Raw genomic sequence first — 17,242 nt, 5'->3', positions numbered from 1 at the left:
TTCCCTCTGAAAAGTGTTGAGAAGATAGCAGTGGGGCAAATGGGCAAGCAAGGAAATTTACAAGGATTTCCAAAGACCATTTTGGAAGCACTGTATTAATTTGAACAATTGCAAAAATATTTTTACCGAGTTAAAGCAGTTTAGTTTTTTCTCTAAAATTTTAATAGACTATATTTGCATTAAAAAATAACTTTTTATGGACCTTATTGTTTTTCTGACTTCAGTGTACACATTTTAACTAAATGGCACATAAAGTTATGTGTGTCACCAGACAGACTCTAGGGAATTGCACTGGGTTTGATTTGTTCCTGCCTCTTCTTTCAGGAAAAGAGTGGGTTTGGGTGGGGAACATACTGCTGGCTTGTACTCATTAAATGCTTCCTGAACACCATGATCCTCTGAGAAATAATAACCATATTATATAAATTCTGACCAGGTTCTTCTAATGGAGAAGACCTAATTACGAGATATTACATATATATATATTTTTTTTTTTTAATTTTAAGACTATAAACCCAGTTGATGGTTTTCCACCTTAAAGCAATCAACATTGAAAGATTTACAATTGAAACCACAATACTGATTCCATGACTCAGAATATCTTTTGGAACTTTTTGGAATTGCTTTCAGAAATGACACCACATTTCTTTGATATCCTTACCTTCTGTTGGTTATTTGGTTAATGGAAACAACATAAAATCACTCAGGGCCAAGCATTTTAAATTAAAAAAAAATTTTTAATGTTTATTTATTTTTGAGAGAGAGAGAGCACAAACAGGGGAGGGGTAGAGAGAGGGGGAGACATAAAATATGAAGCAGGCTCCAGGCTCTGAGCTGTCAGCACAGAGCCTGACACAGGGCTCAAACCTCCAACTGTGAGATCATGACCTGAGCCTAAGTTGGATGCTTAACCAACTGAGCCACCCAGGCATCCCTGAAAACAATTTTTTAATGTTTATTTTTGAAAGAGAGAGAGAAAATAGGTGAGGGGCAGAGAGAGAGGGAGACACAGAATCCCAAGCAGACTCCAGGCTCTGAGCTGTCAGCACAGAGCCTGACGCTGAGCTCTAACTCACGAACCGCAAGATCATGACCTGAGCCGAAGTCGGAAGCTCAACTGACTGAGCCACCCAGGCGCCCCAGGGCCTAGCATTTTAAATGTGGTATGTTAATCAATATATATAACATTGTTTGTGGTCATAAAGTTGTAGACTAAAATAAACATGTAAACTACTTATGAAGTTAGTTCCAAAACAAAATTTAAGTGACAATATCAAAAGGATGAGTTTTCTGTAATGACTAATTTCAAAAAATAATGAGTGTGGTTGTTTAAACAAAACCTAGGAGATTATTTTAAACCTGTATCTTTATCAAATTTCATTCTGTGATGGATTTTAGCACACATTCCATCCCTCTTCCCTACCTGCGGTAAAATCTTGTCTACTTTACTGAACACACCCCCTCCACCTTTCCATTTTTAGGTCGCCAGACTCCTACCCTCCTACTAGTACAACTTTGTTATTCCTTATTATTCTTCTAATTCCTCATAAGCATGCCTCTTCCCATTAATGTTTCTTTAGTCCTTTATAAATGGTAAAATTAGGATCAGACCTCCACAGGGAATAGTGAGGCATTTGCAAAGGAAAAAAACTCAAAATTTAATTCCTTCTAAAATATTTAGAAAGGAAAAAGCAGACACCACTGCTTTACATTGTCGCCATAATGTCCAACATGAACAGACCGTCTTCTTGAGTGTTTATAGCGATGGTCTTACCCTTCCAAGTCAGCCTGACTGTTCACCAAGGGAATCAGAGTGTAATTTGTGAAAAATGATTAAAATAATGTGCTTACATTTTCTGTTAATAAGGGAGGGATTTTACATACAGATTGATATCCAGGTTTGTTTTATTCATGCTCCACTAAAACAGAAAGCAGAATGTTCTAGTTTTTGACATAATTAAAGTTAAAATAATGAGATAACTAAGTGATGCAATTCAAGTGTTCATTCTTGGAACTCTTTAGAAAAGAAAACACATCAGGTTGTCCAGATTTAATATTGTATTAGAAAGAGAAGCATGGACTGGACCATTTCTGGCTATCTCTTTTAATCTTAAAATGCCGACTGGATTCCACAAGAAGACTACATTTGCTTTTATGGCTACCTACTCCAAATACCAAGCATGGCATATGTGTCAGACAAATGTTTGTTTACTATGACTATAGCATCTAATACACCAAAGAAGTAAGTAAGCAATCAGCAAGTTGACTGACCTGAAGAATGGAACCACATCTGAATTCTGAAGTGTACCAGTAAAAGTTCTCTAGCTGGTTTCTCTGGCCTCCAGTTTATACGAGGAGGCAGGACAGCACGGTGATTGAGCAGGCCGACTCCAGTAAGACTGCTTAGTTATAAATCCCACATCTTCCACTCAACAATTGTATGGCCCCAGGGATAAAGTAGAGAGAAACAAAATAATTGATGATATGGTGTGCCATCTCAGGAAATTCAGACATCACGCTCTAGAAATGGCCGTGAGATGGAGAATAGCCTGATAAGAGTTTTACTTTAAAAAGCTCACTTTAGAAGTAGTACGGAGGATGGTTTGGAGAAGTACAAAATGATTACAATACTGAAATAGTCCATCCGGAAATGATTATGGTCTGAGCCAAAGCAATGACAATTGGATTGACAATAAAGCAGCAGAAGACATCAATATTAAGGAAGACGTAGGATCCTATACGTTGGAGAATAATTGCTTAGGAGCAGGAATAGAAAGCAGGAAGCCTAGACTATTTTTAGCATGGACAAATGGTTGGGTGAGATTCCAGCACTTGTAACGTGAATGATAAGACTTATTACATTGTTCGCTAGGAAATGCCTCCTTAGCAATACAATATGCTTTCAACAGCTCTGAAAATACCCACTTTCCTGTTTGAAGAATTCTAACAAAATATATTTCCTCTGTCACCGTACATGTGATTTCACATCCACGCAACTTAACTACAATTGGCTTTTCCCCTAAACTTATCCATTCTGACCCCAATAGCCTATAATGTGTCCAAAATATGACCCTCATGTTTAGTTTCACAGTTTTAAAAATACACTTACTTCTATTATTAAGACACTTATCATGTCTTTCCAAGATATATTGAAAATACATAAATAGTAACACATCTCTGACATGATAGAAAAAAAAGAGGTCTCCTAGAATATCATAGACAGGATATTCTAAACAGGCGAGAGAGCAGTTTGTAGCCTGCAGGAATGAAACAAAAACAAAAACTATGTTTTAATCAGAAAGGTGAAAGTATAACCACTAACACTGCAATTTTTGGGTAAATCCAAGAAAATCAAAATAAGAAGAAAAAAAACCCCACAAAACCAAAAAACGCCTTCAACTTTCAATCTTCCTGCTTATATAAAAAAGGCAATCTATTAAAACAGAAACTGAATTTATGATTCCAGAATCATAAAATCCAACTAGATTAACTCATTCTAGCTAACTCTAACTCATTAGAGTTGACTCTAATTCACATTGGTCCTTCATAAATTCAGGGTGGAAAGGTCTTAATTTTATTTTTCATAAAATAACTTCTAATGATGTTAATTAAATAAGCAATATTTTATATTTTGCAAACAGATAAGAAAATATAATATTATTATGAACTAACATTTTACTGATGAGAGAACTAAGGCTCAAAGGTGTCGGATGATTTCTTCAAGGGCCAGCGTATTTCTTCAATAGGCTACCCAGGGCTTCTGAATCTATATCCCGTGCTCTCTGAGGTTCACCTGCTATCCTGTGTAGAGACTGTAACCATTTTCGACTGCATTTTCTCAGAAATAAAATATGTCAGTGCACACAGCATACACTCAGGAAGAACAATACTAACGTAGGATAACAGATTCCGAGTAAACATGTCTGAACCATCCAAGTACCACATGCAGCATAGTTATCGGTCACCTACTCCTAAAAGTGGAAAGAGAGGCAAAGGTGAAGCAGGTCCACCACATTTAGGCCAGAGGCCGACATGCTGTTGCAGAAGGGAAAGTGGGAGAGGTCTGAGACAATGCATGCTTCTGTCCATGAAGACCTTCCTGCCTCTGCTTTCTACCTCCCCTCACTGGTGCTGATCCTAAAGGATGGCTGATGTCCCAGCATGGTACCCTGAGTTCTGTGCAGGGTGAGGGCAGGATCAAATGGGGCAGAGGTTTTCAAACCTCAGATTTTGATCAATGAATTCAATGAGTCATTACCAGCATTTATTTATTTATTTTATTTTTTTAAGTTTATTTAATTTTGAGAGAGAGAGAGAGCCAGCACACCGGAGGTGGGGGGGGGGGGGGAACAGAGAGGGAGAGAGAGAATCCCAAGCCCTGATGCAGGGCTCGGTGAGATCATGACCTGGGCCCAAATCAAGAGTTGGATGCTTAACTGACTGAGTCACCCAGGTGCCCCGTCATGACCAGCATTTTAAAGAGAGAGAGAAAGAGGGAGAAAGAGAGGGAGAAAGAGGGAGAAAAAGAGAGAGAATAGAATAGGAGACTAACATAGAATAGAACATGAAGGAAAGGACTAAAATTTCTTAAAATGTCTCACTGCATTACCCATTGTAAGAAGATTTATTTTCGAAACTTTGTTTTGAGGGGTGTGTGTGCATTCTGGATCACAACATAAAATACAATTTTTTCCGTGCATCGCTGTGAGAAAAGTTTTAAAGCCATTGGCCTCTATCCTAGATGATGCTTGGACAAAGGTCAAGCAATCTGTGTTCCCGCCAGCCCACCATTATTTCCTTCCCTTCTTTTGTGTGTTCCTGCTGTTCCTGTGCAGATTCTCTCCAGCCAGACTTCTTGCTAATCATGTCACTAAGTATCATGACTGAAAAAGTGAGCAAGGACAATACAGTCAAAGCCCCTCCCCTTCATTAATTTTGTATAAATCCTACTGACATAGTTGTCATCATGACATTGTACTCTTTGATAATACATTTTGACAGACAAAATTCAGAGTTGAAAGAGAGCTCTCCGTGTAATTTATCTCCCACCAGCTTTTAAATCAACTGAATTTAATTCTTCTATAGCGCTTTGTTACCATGGATTTGACAGAAAGTGTTGCTTTTGATTATTTGGAAGCCTTGTGTTAGAAGTCAGATAATCCAAGTTCCAACAGAAATTCTTTTGTCACAGGCACTGACATCGGGGACAGGTCAGGAAATATCTCCTAGTGTGGTTCCCTCACATATAAAAGGAGTGAGTTAAACTAGGTGATTTCTAATGTATCTGCCAGCTCCAACTATGCCTACATTTGTCTGTTTTGTACAAGGTCTCGAAACCTTTGGGTGATAAAAGGTTCTCTTGGTTCTTTCTGTAAAGCTCTCCATCTTAAATAATATTAAATAAGCACATTTGAAGAATCCTCTTACACAGTTATGAAAGCATGTTTAAGAGTCTGTCAGGTTGAAAGGAAATGTTAAGAAGGTTTTTCACACTAAAAATTAACAATTATTTCTAAAATAGCAAATAGCAAAAAATTACTCTGTGGTAAGTTGTTCAAGCTATAAAAATAAACATTATATATTGTTTAAAATGTGTATGCACATATTATAATATGTAATGTTTTATAAGCATACATTACAGATTTATTTGCACATTCTAATCAGACATGAGTTGTTTAACAACAGGTCTACCATAGAGAAAAAAAATTGGAGGCCATTTAAATCCCAAGCATTTAAATATGGAGCATTCATGGGAATCTACAGAGCTTTCTTTCATCACCAGTGAGTGATGAGCAAAGCATGAGAAGAATTTGGGCAATCAGACTTGATTCTTGTGGCCTGCATTAGATTAACCTAAGGCACTTTTCACCTGTTTTGTTTTGTTTTGTTTTGATAGCTATGAGAAATCATAAAGACTTGGTTGCCTAACTCCTGACATTCAAAGTTAGACATAAAATGTGTGATTTTTGATATGGGGACTTGTTTGTTTGTTTGTTTGTTTGTTTGTTTCTGGAAAGATGTCCCAAACAGTTGAGCAGGTAAGGGGGCTCAGGAGTTTAACCAAACTAAGGGTAGATTTCTGCCTGTGTGGCAAATGATTGCAAAGAAGGAAATCCTCTCAGCAAAGGGGAGACAGTGGAACAGAGAAAGAAGTGTAAGGAAGGGACTTGAGCAAATGCCCACATTTATGGGCAGAAGGTTGTAGAGGGATCAGTGAAAGAAAGAGGGAGGAATGATCCAGAAAGGAACATGGAAACATGTAACACCAGAAGCAAGGGGATAAATTAAGTATAAAGGATAGGCTACCGAGCATAGAGGATGATTGTTGAAAAGATTTCAAGAGAGAAATTAACCCAATGCTTCTTGAGCCAAGTTTCAAAGGGTTAAGATGAAGTGAAGCTAGAATGAGCAAGTGAAGACCATTATTTGAATGTGAGCTGTCATTTCAGTTGGTTTTAAATGACAATCCCCACGCCCATCATCCCATCTGAACCCAGTCTTTTAGCTCATTACCAGATAGAAACACTTATTGGCAAACAGCTGGTTTCCAATATGCTAAAAGACTTTCACTCTTAATGTAACATTGTTAAAATACTTCCAAATCACCTGAATCCTGGAATAGTCCAAATAAAACAAAGAAAGTGAAGGGAGTGGAATGGGAATTATGAACCCCGAATTTCTAAGTCCTCCTCGCAGGACAGCTGACACTCAAAAAAGGGTTGTAAACCTTCCAAATTCTCAGCAAGCTCTCTGGGCCCCAGGCTGTGCAGAAAGTGTCAAGAAACTTGCCTTTGCAGAGGCTATCTTACTTTGGAGAATATCAAATTAATGCTGTCGGCAGCAGACTCTAACATGTTGTTCAATTATTTTGGTTCCTGTGGTTAAATAACTAATATTGCCATGGCTGTTAGGACCCTCACTTACTGTGATTGTATTTTAATGTCTGGTGTACACTTGCTTCTGTGTATTTCACCAATTACTCAATTATATGCTATTTTGCTTACTTTATACAAGACAGCACTGACTCACCATCCCTCTTAATGTTAACATTCGATACAAGAAATGTAATAGCATGTTTGTGTGTGTATTCATTTTGTCTTGTTTTGTTTTGCAATCTTGCCCTTGGTGCCACTGAGTTCATTTGTTTCCTTCATGCACATCACATGCATTTATTTAGTTACCCCTGCCCGGTTTGGTGGGGAAGATGAAGCAGCACTTTCTGTTTTTTGCGTGAGCACTTGACTTGGTCTTACTTATTTCTGTAATGGTAGCAGTAATAATGACATTAGCACAGTAAATAAGTGCGCTTCCCTTTCCCTCTGGCTCAGTAACATAAATATGATTACTCTTGGTTGCTATTGTTACTTATCTTATTTTACATATTAAAAGAAAAAGAACCAGAGATTAAGTAACTTTCCCAAAGACATTAAGCTGGTCAGTGGCAAGTCAGAAGTTGGAACCTCTTTGGAAAGTATAGTGCTGTGGGGCTGCTACAGATCATCTGATTCTCCAAAAGGAAGCTAGAGAAGTCCAAAGCAAGGGAAAAGCAAAAGCAATCAGAGGCACTAGCCCTCGATGATTTTTCCCTTATCTGATCAGATGTGAGTGATGCCAGTCAAACCAACTCACAATCCTTGCAGGGAGGTCACTGAGAAGGCCTCTGCCTTGCTGGTGTCAGTAGGCGCCTTGTGTCCCTCAGATGCAGACAGATAAACACAGGAGAGTGTGTTTTTTGCCTTTCTGCACTTAATGCTGTGTGACTTGTACAAACTGCATAACCTCTCTGTGTCTCATAAAAATTATTGCTTTATCATTTATAAAATATTTTATCATTTATAAAAATAAGGATGACAATAGGACTTGCCCTTTGAAGGGCTGCAGAGACGTTCGAAAGAGTTCATTATAATGAAGCATTTGGAGCAATGTATGGCACAGAGTAAATAATAAATGGAACTTTGTACTAGAATTTAATGTGTGCTATAAGTACTTATAAGCCAGTGAAGGAAATAATATGTCTGAGGACCACTTACTTCCTCCAGTCCCCAGAAAAAAAGAACACTCTTATTTGGAAAGATATAGTACAGAGAACTAACATCTTTCAGGAAATGTTTGCATAGATCCACTATTTTAAGAAATCAGTACTCCTAATTGTGATGCTTTCATGTTTTTCCACTTAATGTACCTATTCCCTCATTAATTTTATTTATTTGTTTTAGACAGGGTGCAGCAGTTAGAATTCGTATGATTATAAAATATGTAACTATCTATATACCAAATTATAATACATAAGTGGAATCAACCAATTAAATTAGGCACTGTAATATATTTCAAAGGATAACTAATGCACATTTGTCCCTTTTATCTATGAAGGAGAAGAAATGAGGTTTTAAAAAATATACTACTTTTGTGCTTTTTTCTGATTTTATTGCTACATTTGTTATTTGTTATTGTTTATTGCACATAGATAAATCTCAACTACTATTAAGACTCCACAAATAGAGTCGGTTATGGTTAAGTGGTTATGGAATCAGTGTTGAAATAATAATTGTTTTTTAATGCTACGTAAACGAATTACTTGAGTTAAAATACAGCATTTTAGACCTGATATTGAAATCCCTCTGCCTTAAAGTTTCATCTGGCTCAATTTATCGTTCCAAGGACAAGGATTTATGGGATGAGCTCTCCCTGAGGACATCTGATTAGATGTTGGTATCATTCATGGCCTCCATCATCATTGGTTTGAACCCAGAGACATGGGCAGTAACCCAGAGCTGCTAGCACGAGAGACTTGTTGGGAAGCCACTACTTAAAATATTTGGGTGGTGACTTTTCTTCCTGTGGACAGATGTTCCTATCAAAAAAAATCTCCCATATTTTATATCAGTTGACCTCTTCATTTGGGAGAATAGTTTATATTTGTCCTGAAAAACAAAACAAAACAAAACAAAACAAAACAATTAGAGAAAAATATGTTGCTGTCCTCTAGCTCCTGGCAAGAGGGGACAAAGGAGGAAAAGAAATTAACCTCTGCTTACCTTCCATGACAATACTAAATTTTCATTATGCATTCCATATTTAATCTTTCTGTTATCTTAAAGCAATCCTACACAATGCAAAAATTTATCCATGAACTATTATTAATTTTTTCTCCTTTTGGGTTCTGTTTCAAAATTATTTTTAAAAAAATGACTCAGTGAGAGTCATGGGCAGACACACATAGTAAATAAATCTTTTCAATTGTGAGATAAGTAACTAGGAGCAGCTTTACCTTCTTTTTATAGATGAGCACAAGTAACCAGGGGTCTAATGAAGTAGAATGACTTTAAAGGGCTGTGAGGGAATCACAGACAGAAAAAAGATTGTAATTCATTTTGATGTTACATCAATATCAAAGAATGAACAGCTAGAAAACTGTGGGTCGAAAATGGTAAATATGTTGAGTATTATAAAAGACTTCTACAATTTAACAAGTTATTTTAATATCCATTTAAAATGATTGTGCAAGGAAAAGAAGAGGAAGCGGCAACATTCTTCTAGAACAGAATACATCAGTTACCCTTCTATTACATTGCTTTCTCTACTTTAAAAACTATAAGATTTGAAACATCCTGGGAGGAGTTTGTATTGGAGGGGAGTACTAAAAAAGACTCTGGTAGGGTCAAAGTCACAGCTGGAGTGAGTTTAAGTACCCTTGTCCCTTGCTCTCTCTACTCTAGCACAAAAATAAAATGATGGATGCTCCTACTTAGATTATCGTTAAAATACTTTTCTTGCTATTCACGAGGTCACCTTCCACTTGCATCGACTATCAATTCTCTATTATTCACAGTGAAAGAAAATGAACCTTACTGCAGATTGTTTCAAAACCTTTCTATTTTAGAAAGTTTAAATTTTAAAAATGATTTGTTTTCCTGATTGCACTTAGCATCAGGTGATGTTCAGAAAAAATTGCAGATGTTTACTCTCTAGCAGGAGAAAGTTGGGCTGGGGTTAAAAAAAAAAGTCATGGGTAATTTCAAAAAGTGAAGTGATCACCTACAGCAAATAGGCCATCTATTTTATATACAGTTTACTTCTATGAGCACTTTCCTGAGTATTCATACATACAAATAGCCATGGCACTTTTTATTAAAGAAAATGCAATACATAAATATTAGGGCTCTCTAACCCACTCCCTCAAGCTTCTGTTTCAACGTATTTCAAGCATTCTTTTTTCACAGCACAGCGTTATCCAAACCTACCCAAATGTCCAAGTTATATGAGAAAATCACGGAATCGAATTTATGTTAAACCGGTTTTCAGCTTCTTTTTAGAGACATATGCCAGGAAGCTTATTTGCATTTAAAATGTACTTATTTTCCACTCTTCTACTCATAACCTCTAAAAATATTTCAAAATCCAATAGCATTGCATTCAAATTAATCTGTCTCAAAGAGACAAAGCAAGGAGTAAAGAAGACTAAAAGAAGCAATTACAAGCACAAATCCAAAGGTTTTCCATTTGGAAAAAAAGAAAAGTGAATTACAAAGCTAAATTGATTTTTTAAATTACTTGTTTTTTTATTTGTTCTTTAAGTGGCCTGTAAAACTTGATTACTTCAAACTCCAGAGGTGATGTCAAGCAACGGTGTACTTATTCAGAATATATGTATCCACATGATATAAAAGATTTTGTTTAAAATTATTTTTAACTTAGAACATTTGCAATAATCTCTTTAGGAAGGGAAATATCTTGACATGTATATACGTTAGTAACAGTCTACAAGTTAATTTATCCCACATACATATACACTATCTTTTAAAACTCATAAGCAATAGATGAAAATGGAAAGCCAAGTTAAAACATAAATGTGAATAATTCAACGAAATCATTTTTGCTACTTCTGTATCAATCACTTGAATACTGCCATATTCAATTTTGTAGGTCATTTTCCATCATAGCTCATAACTGTCTTTTTGAAAGCAAACCTAAAAATGAGAATCGTAACACCTCTGGAGAACAGTATGTTCTCTTTTTGACCTCTCCTAATCTTTCCTGATCTTCAAAGGCATCTTTTCCACGAATGATTTACAAATAATCCATCTCACCTATAGAATAAATAGAATTCCTATAAATAAGAATGTTTTCTTCATATGAAACAGTCTACATCGAATGAAGAAAAGCTTCGGGCCTATTTTCTCATTTTCACTTTTGTAGATTAATGAATTATTAAATTCCTTCATTAATTTATTCTTCAAGGGCAATAAAATCTTTATTTTAATTCTATATTCTGAAAGTAAATCAGAAAAAAAAATTATTCAATTTTCACTTAAGGAAAAGAAGACCAAAAACTAAGTTTCTGATATACCTGCTTGAATTTGCATCCTACAGTTTCCTGTTCCTGTACCTCTGAAACACATACATTTCAGCATCATTCATCAAGATTGGGGGAGGGGGAGAAAATCAAATTATCAGGCTTCAGAATGACACTACATAATTAGCTAGTTTGATCAGTTGGCACTTAACACCCAATCTTCTCAATCAATCATATTTTTCTATTCTGATGGATAAAAATTCAGCTCGGCTACACTTCAATTCGACATTTTTTTCTCCAAAAAAGGATGTGACATCTTCCTGTTTGAATAGTCTTTCTAACTTCCATTCTATTATTGAAAGTGAGAGTACAAAGAATTTCAGAAACCACCTAACTAGTAGATTAAAGAAGGTAAAGAGACCTGTAAATATTCAAAGAATTCTTCTACTTCAAAGAAGATAGATTTTTCCATTTGCTTCTTCATAATAGAATACATTTTAGATCACCCGCTAAACAAGTAAGAAGCCAGAAAATAACAAAAGATAATCCTCTCATTTTCCACCTATCTTACTTCAATTCAACTGTGTTTTATCTTACGTTACCACTATCTCTTATAAATTCCAATTTTCTCACAAACCCATCATCAAATTTTAAGGATATGGTATTACAGTTAAGTAAATATAATGAAATCTATTCCCCAGAACCACTAAGTTATGGAGAGTATTAGAAAGAAAGAAAGAAAGAAAGAAAGAAAGAAAGAAGAAAATTAAACTCATTTATAAAAATAAATCAATTTCCCATTTGAAGACATCCACATAGAGTTGCAACCTCTTTAAGGAGCAGATATTTGGACACAGAGAAAAATAGGCATATCAAAACATAAGGCATAAGCTAGATTCTGGGCTGCACTCCTCAGTTTAGTCCATGTAAACCCATGGCTAATGACAGTTCTGACATAACTGATAATTTGATTCAGGAACATCAAGTGTTGGGGCCCAGTGGTGACGGAAACAGAAAGTCTTTTACAGAAACTCACAGGATGTACATTGATTAAAATCGATAGGAACCTCAAAAGATCATTGGGTCCACCCCTCTGTCCTTGGCTGAACTAAACGTCTAGCTCTCTTCAACAACTGACAAGGCAGAATTCGAAGTTAGGAGCATTAGAGAAAAGTCTTATGATCTGGATTGACAGCTTTGTTTCCTTCTGAACTTTGCCTCGTTTCATGATGGATATCTAAGGGAATGTTAAGTGCATTACTATGGAAAGTGTTGGGTGTTTCAGAGGGAAGAGTAAAAGGGAATGACAATGGTCACATAAGTGTGGAGGTATGTGCACAAGACATGCGAGAATGTGCAAAGGACATGTATGCATGTAGTATGCACGCATATGTATAGTTCATTTCCCTGGAGACCCTTAAAAAAAAAAAAAAAAAAAGTCCTGTGGTTGTAGACTTTGTATTCCTTTGAGAAGATAGCTGAAATGTTTGTCATTTCAAAGCCTAGGAAGCATTCTGGAACTGTAAACCTAGCAAAACTGTCCCCGTGAGAGGGCAGTAGGGGGCCAAACCCGGGCCAACTTTTCCCTCATTGTCCATCCAGGACTGGCCCTTGCTCTCAACTTCACCCTGCCGCCTGCGCTAGGAGCAGGGGCAGTGGAGGACACCAAGAGCTCGCACAGCGGGTGCAACAAGGTCCTCCGATGAAACCAGGAAACCCAGGATCTGTGGGGCAATGAGCTGCTTTCACGGGTTGACAGTTGTGCTGAGAGGTGCGTGTGCTGTTTGGCATACTGGCTTTCGGTTTTGGCTTGCTACAAAAGGAGCAGAAAGGGGGAGCTGTCGTGGTTCCCAGTGCCCACAAGGCCCCCTCTCCTGGCTGCTGCGCTCTGGCCACAGCGGGCCCTGAGTGTGCACGCTAGTTTTATTGTTTGTGAATATTTGCGTAACTCTTTGCAAGCGACTGTCAATGTGTCTGTATGACAATGTGACAAACGCCCTCAAAAAGTTTCCGCTTGCGAAATGCCTCCGGCGTGTACCTTGCTATGTCGCAGGCACCCTGGTCGCCTGCGTTACGCGATGCTGTCAATGTCGCTTCATCATTTTGCTGCCTCCTGGATGATTTATTTACAATGCTAGAGAATTGAGAAATGGATTGTCCTGAAGTTTTCTGTCTGTGACCTCACTTCTTTGAAGGAAGAAAGTAGTTGGGAGGGAAACAGAACCTGAAAGAGGGTAAATCCCCCCTCCACATTGTAAAATGTAATGGTTAAGAGACCAGGAGCTGGCCCCAGACTGTTTAGATTGGAATCCCACTCTGCCACTTAACACTAGCTTGTGTGCCTTGGGCAAATCGCTTAATCACTCCTTAACTCAATTTCTTCGTTTGCAGAATGAAGGGAGTAACGGCGCCTAGCTCATAGGGTTGTGAAGATTAAATATATGTAAACGCTTAGAGCGGTGCCTGACACGTAATAGTTGCTATGTGTTAGCTGCTATTAACATTATCATCAGCATTGCCATGTTAAATTTGGAGAAGGACCATTCCCCACAGATACGCTCTGGATTTTGACCATGCCCATGTCCCAAAGGAAAAATGAGAGAACCCTAATCCGCCCGGTCCACACCCTCCAGCACCAGCAGCCACCAGCCACCCCTGCCCACGAAGATCTGTTCTGGGAACCCCTCCCTAGCTGTGGTGCGCGCCACACCTGGGGACGCACTTGAAAGGTTGAGGCGTGCAAAGGCAAACGAGGCGCTCAAGAGCGCTGGTCCCTATCGCTCTTGCTGTAGAGTGTATTTGGAGTGTTTTCCTACCTGCCCCAGGTTTTTGCCCTTCTTACTGCCGCCGAAAGCCAGTCCTTGGTATGTGCCCGCTGATCGATTGGCGGCCTGGGCAGGCGTCTCCCCGCCCAGAGAGGACTTGATGGAGTTGAGTTTGGCCCGCGAGCTGCCGAGCTGTGAGCTCTCCACCATCAGCACCGCGGCCAGTAGGAGCAGACATCGGGACGAGTCCTTGCCCCGCATCAGCGCGGCCATTTCCTGGCGAGGGGTCCCCGGGGAGGCGCAAAGCCGGGAGGGGTGCAGATGAGAGAGGAGGGAGGACCCCTACACCTGGCCCCTCACTCGGGGAGAGGCGGATCGCAGGCTCTGTTCCCCCAACCCCACTTGGCTTGGGGGGGCCCAGCACCGTGTGAACTCAGTCTCACGCTTCAGACCAGGAGCGAGAGCGACCAGAGCGAGACCCGCTTCTCCAGCGGGGCAGGAAGTTCTGCAGTAACTGGAAGCAATCAAAGGCGAGGAGCACTCTCGCCAAGGAGGCGTGACCCGAGGTGCAAGAAGACCCAGCCCCACAGACCGCACCGCTCCAGTTGCTCCTTGCCCCGCACCTCCGTGGTCCCGCCGGTCCAATCGTCCTCTTAATCCCTCTGGACCCGGATCTCCGCGGTCCAATCGTCCTCTTAATCCCTCTGGAGGTCCACACCAGCTCCTTCTCCCGCGGCCTCAGTTGCTTTTTTCTCCTCTTTGCCTTCCTTACTACGCTTTAAGCTTTAAGCCTCCACCTTTGCAGGACACAGTGCTAGCGGACGCTCTAATGGGGGATCAAGAACGCCCCAGACGTGACCCTGGAGGTCTGAGGCGAGCGGAGGTCTCCCACGCGCGCAGGCACAGTCGCCGCGAAGGGTCGCTTCACACCCGGCAGCCTACGGCTGCCAGGAACGCAGCAATGCCCTGGGAGCGGTCTCGCGCGCGGATCGGTCTCCCTCTCTCCGTTTGCTCTCTCACCGCCGCCCCCTTTGCTTTTTATAGCTTCCCACAGTGGGGTTTTTTTTTCCCTCCGCCCCCAATTCAAGAGTGACAAAGAGTGAAATCGTTTCTCTCACCCCCCACGTTCCCGCCCCACTCTTTTCCTTCCCCCATGCGGCTGCTGCTTCTGCGGCCCCCCCTCCTGCCTCTCCTCCTTGCCCCCCTCCCACACCCCTCTTCACGCTACAACAATTGAGAAAATGGGATTCAGTCCCAGAGGAACGTGAGGTCTCCTAATTCCTGACCACAGCTCCAGACGGTGGAAAGACCTTTGGGGACGGACGGAGGACAAAAGTGGAAGTGGAGAGGGGCAGGTTTCCACCGCCCTTGGGGACCACCAGCACCCACCTCCAATGCCTGACTCCTACTGGGGCACTAGAAAGCCCTACAGAAGATTTAGAGAAGTGAGCACCTGGGCGTTAATGCTGTGGTCTGTGTACGCTCGAATGCTCAAGTTGGGTTTTAGTCTTTGCCTCCCAGTCGGTGTGTGAGGCTGCGCAATGCCGTGTGCCAAGGGGTGCCCAACTGAGATGGATGGGGGCTTTGGAATTGGGGAGAAGACGACCTGAGAAGGGGGAAAGATGTTCCTATTCTTTAAGCCCAGGAGACATTTGGGATTTTCTAGTGTCTGCCTTCTGCACCCCTAACCCTGGGACCCCACCACACACGCAGCGTACGTTTATGTCTCTGGGGCTGGGAGGAGTGGGATGCCCTGAGTACGCTGCGAGGGTTTCAATCTCCCAGTTCTACCGGGCACCTTTACCGTGCCAGGCAACTGCCCCCTTTGCAGAGAGTAAATCCCAAACTGGAATGTACGGAGGCAAGGGAGCCTTTTGAGGCTCTGCTTTCCTCAGCTTCCTGCCTCCTAGCTTCTGGGAATTCCATGGGAAGCCTTTCCTTCCAGCTCACAAGGCTCCCTAGGTCCGGTTTGCTTCTGAGAAGGTCTAGGAGGATTTAAGAGGGACTGGGGCGCCCAGCGCGCGGCGCTTGGGGGCGCCAGTGGCAGCAGCCGGACGAGGCGCGGAAGTATTGCAGGAGACAAGGCGTCCCGGGCAAACTCAGGGCTCGGGTTTGGAGCGGTTTGGCCGTTAATCGCCAATGCTTCTACTGCAATGAAAAGGCTTGTTTGGGAGTTGTATTTGTCCTTCTCAGGCTCTAACGCCTGCGCGCAGAGAAATTGAGGCCGTGAGCACAGCTTGGCAGCTAACAGCTAGAGAAGGAGGCTTATCTCCCGAACTGCACTCTAGATCTGATCTGTGGACCCGATCCTAACAGGATTCCTGATCCTAAAGCACACCAGCGCCTATAGGAGTATGCGTTCAACACGTCGCTAAGTGAGAACGTTAGTCACTCTTTTCTTTTCCCCACAAAAGGGCCGAGTTCTAAAGTAGGAATTTATGTCTGGGGTCTCCCAGACAGCACCAGCCTTGCGTGTTTCTCTGCCCTGATCTGTGAGTCTGTCTGGCGTGGAATTCTTCGTTTTCAGATTTTTTTTTTTTTTTAAAACACAAGCAAAGAGTCATTAAAACTGAGGAAACCTCTGGAATCTTTTATCTCTGGATTGCCTTTGTGCTTCCTTAGAGTAGAGATTTTCACATTCAATTTTTTTTTCCATTTTTTAAAAATATGCCTGGGAATGTATTTGCAAGGACAAAGGACGCATTACAGGACTAGTGAAGGGCAAGGAAACTGATTGATATGCTATTAATGAGTACTTGGGATTCAGTGTTTACACCTTAAGGAAGGTGTATCTTTTGCCTTCTTTGTGATATGCCAATTAGAAAATATTAGAGAAATGGAGAAATTCAAGTTAGGAGGCTATTGGTTGGGAATTTTTCAAGATCTGGAGCAAAGGAAAAGACAAAAGAGAGCTAAATGATATGGGTAAGAAGGATATTTGAAGGTTGCAAATATCCATCATCTGCTAAAGAGGGAACACATGTATCAAGAGAAAATCTGAAGATACTTTGCCTGTCAGTTCCCTCTTTCCTTACTTCCAACCAAAGTAAGATCCCACATGGTCATTCCTAACTCTTGTCAATATATCTGCTGAAAAGCAAAATGATGTGAAGCTCAACTTATGTACTCTCAAGAAACCCCTCTTCTCTGGGTATCATGATAGAGATTATCTCAGGGGTTTACA

The 17,242-nt window shown here is 40.5% G+C and overlaps 1 protein-coding gene across 1 annotated transcript in view; it reads right to left on the bottom strand.

Moving 5' to 3' along the window:
* DKK2 (dickkopf WNT signaling pathway inhibitor 2) overlaps positions 1–14,936 on the bottom strand; it is a 103,003-nt gene extending 88,067 nt beyond the window's left edge. The window contains exon 1 of the mRNA XM_042935747.1: positions 14,110–14,936. Coding sequence (XP_042791681.1) covers positions 14,110–14,331 — 222 coding nt within the window. The 5' untranslated portion in view covers positions 14,332–14,936. The remainder of the gene's footprint in view (positions 1–14,109) is intronic.
* Between the last annotated feature and the right edge of the window lie 2,306 nt (positions 14,937–17,242).

Source organism: Panthera leo, chromosome B1, assembly GCF_018350215.1.
Source record: "Panthera leo isolate Ple1 chromosome B1, P.leo_Ple1_pat1.1, whole genome shotgun sequence".
Lineage (NCBI taxonomy): Eukaryota > Metazoa > Chordata > Mammalia > Carnivora > Felidae > Panthera > Panthera leo.
The sequence above is the reverse complement of the archived record's forward strand: the minus strand, read 5'-3'. Positions and strand labels throughout refer to the sequence as shown.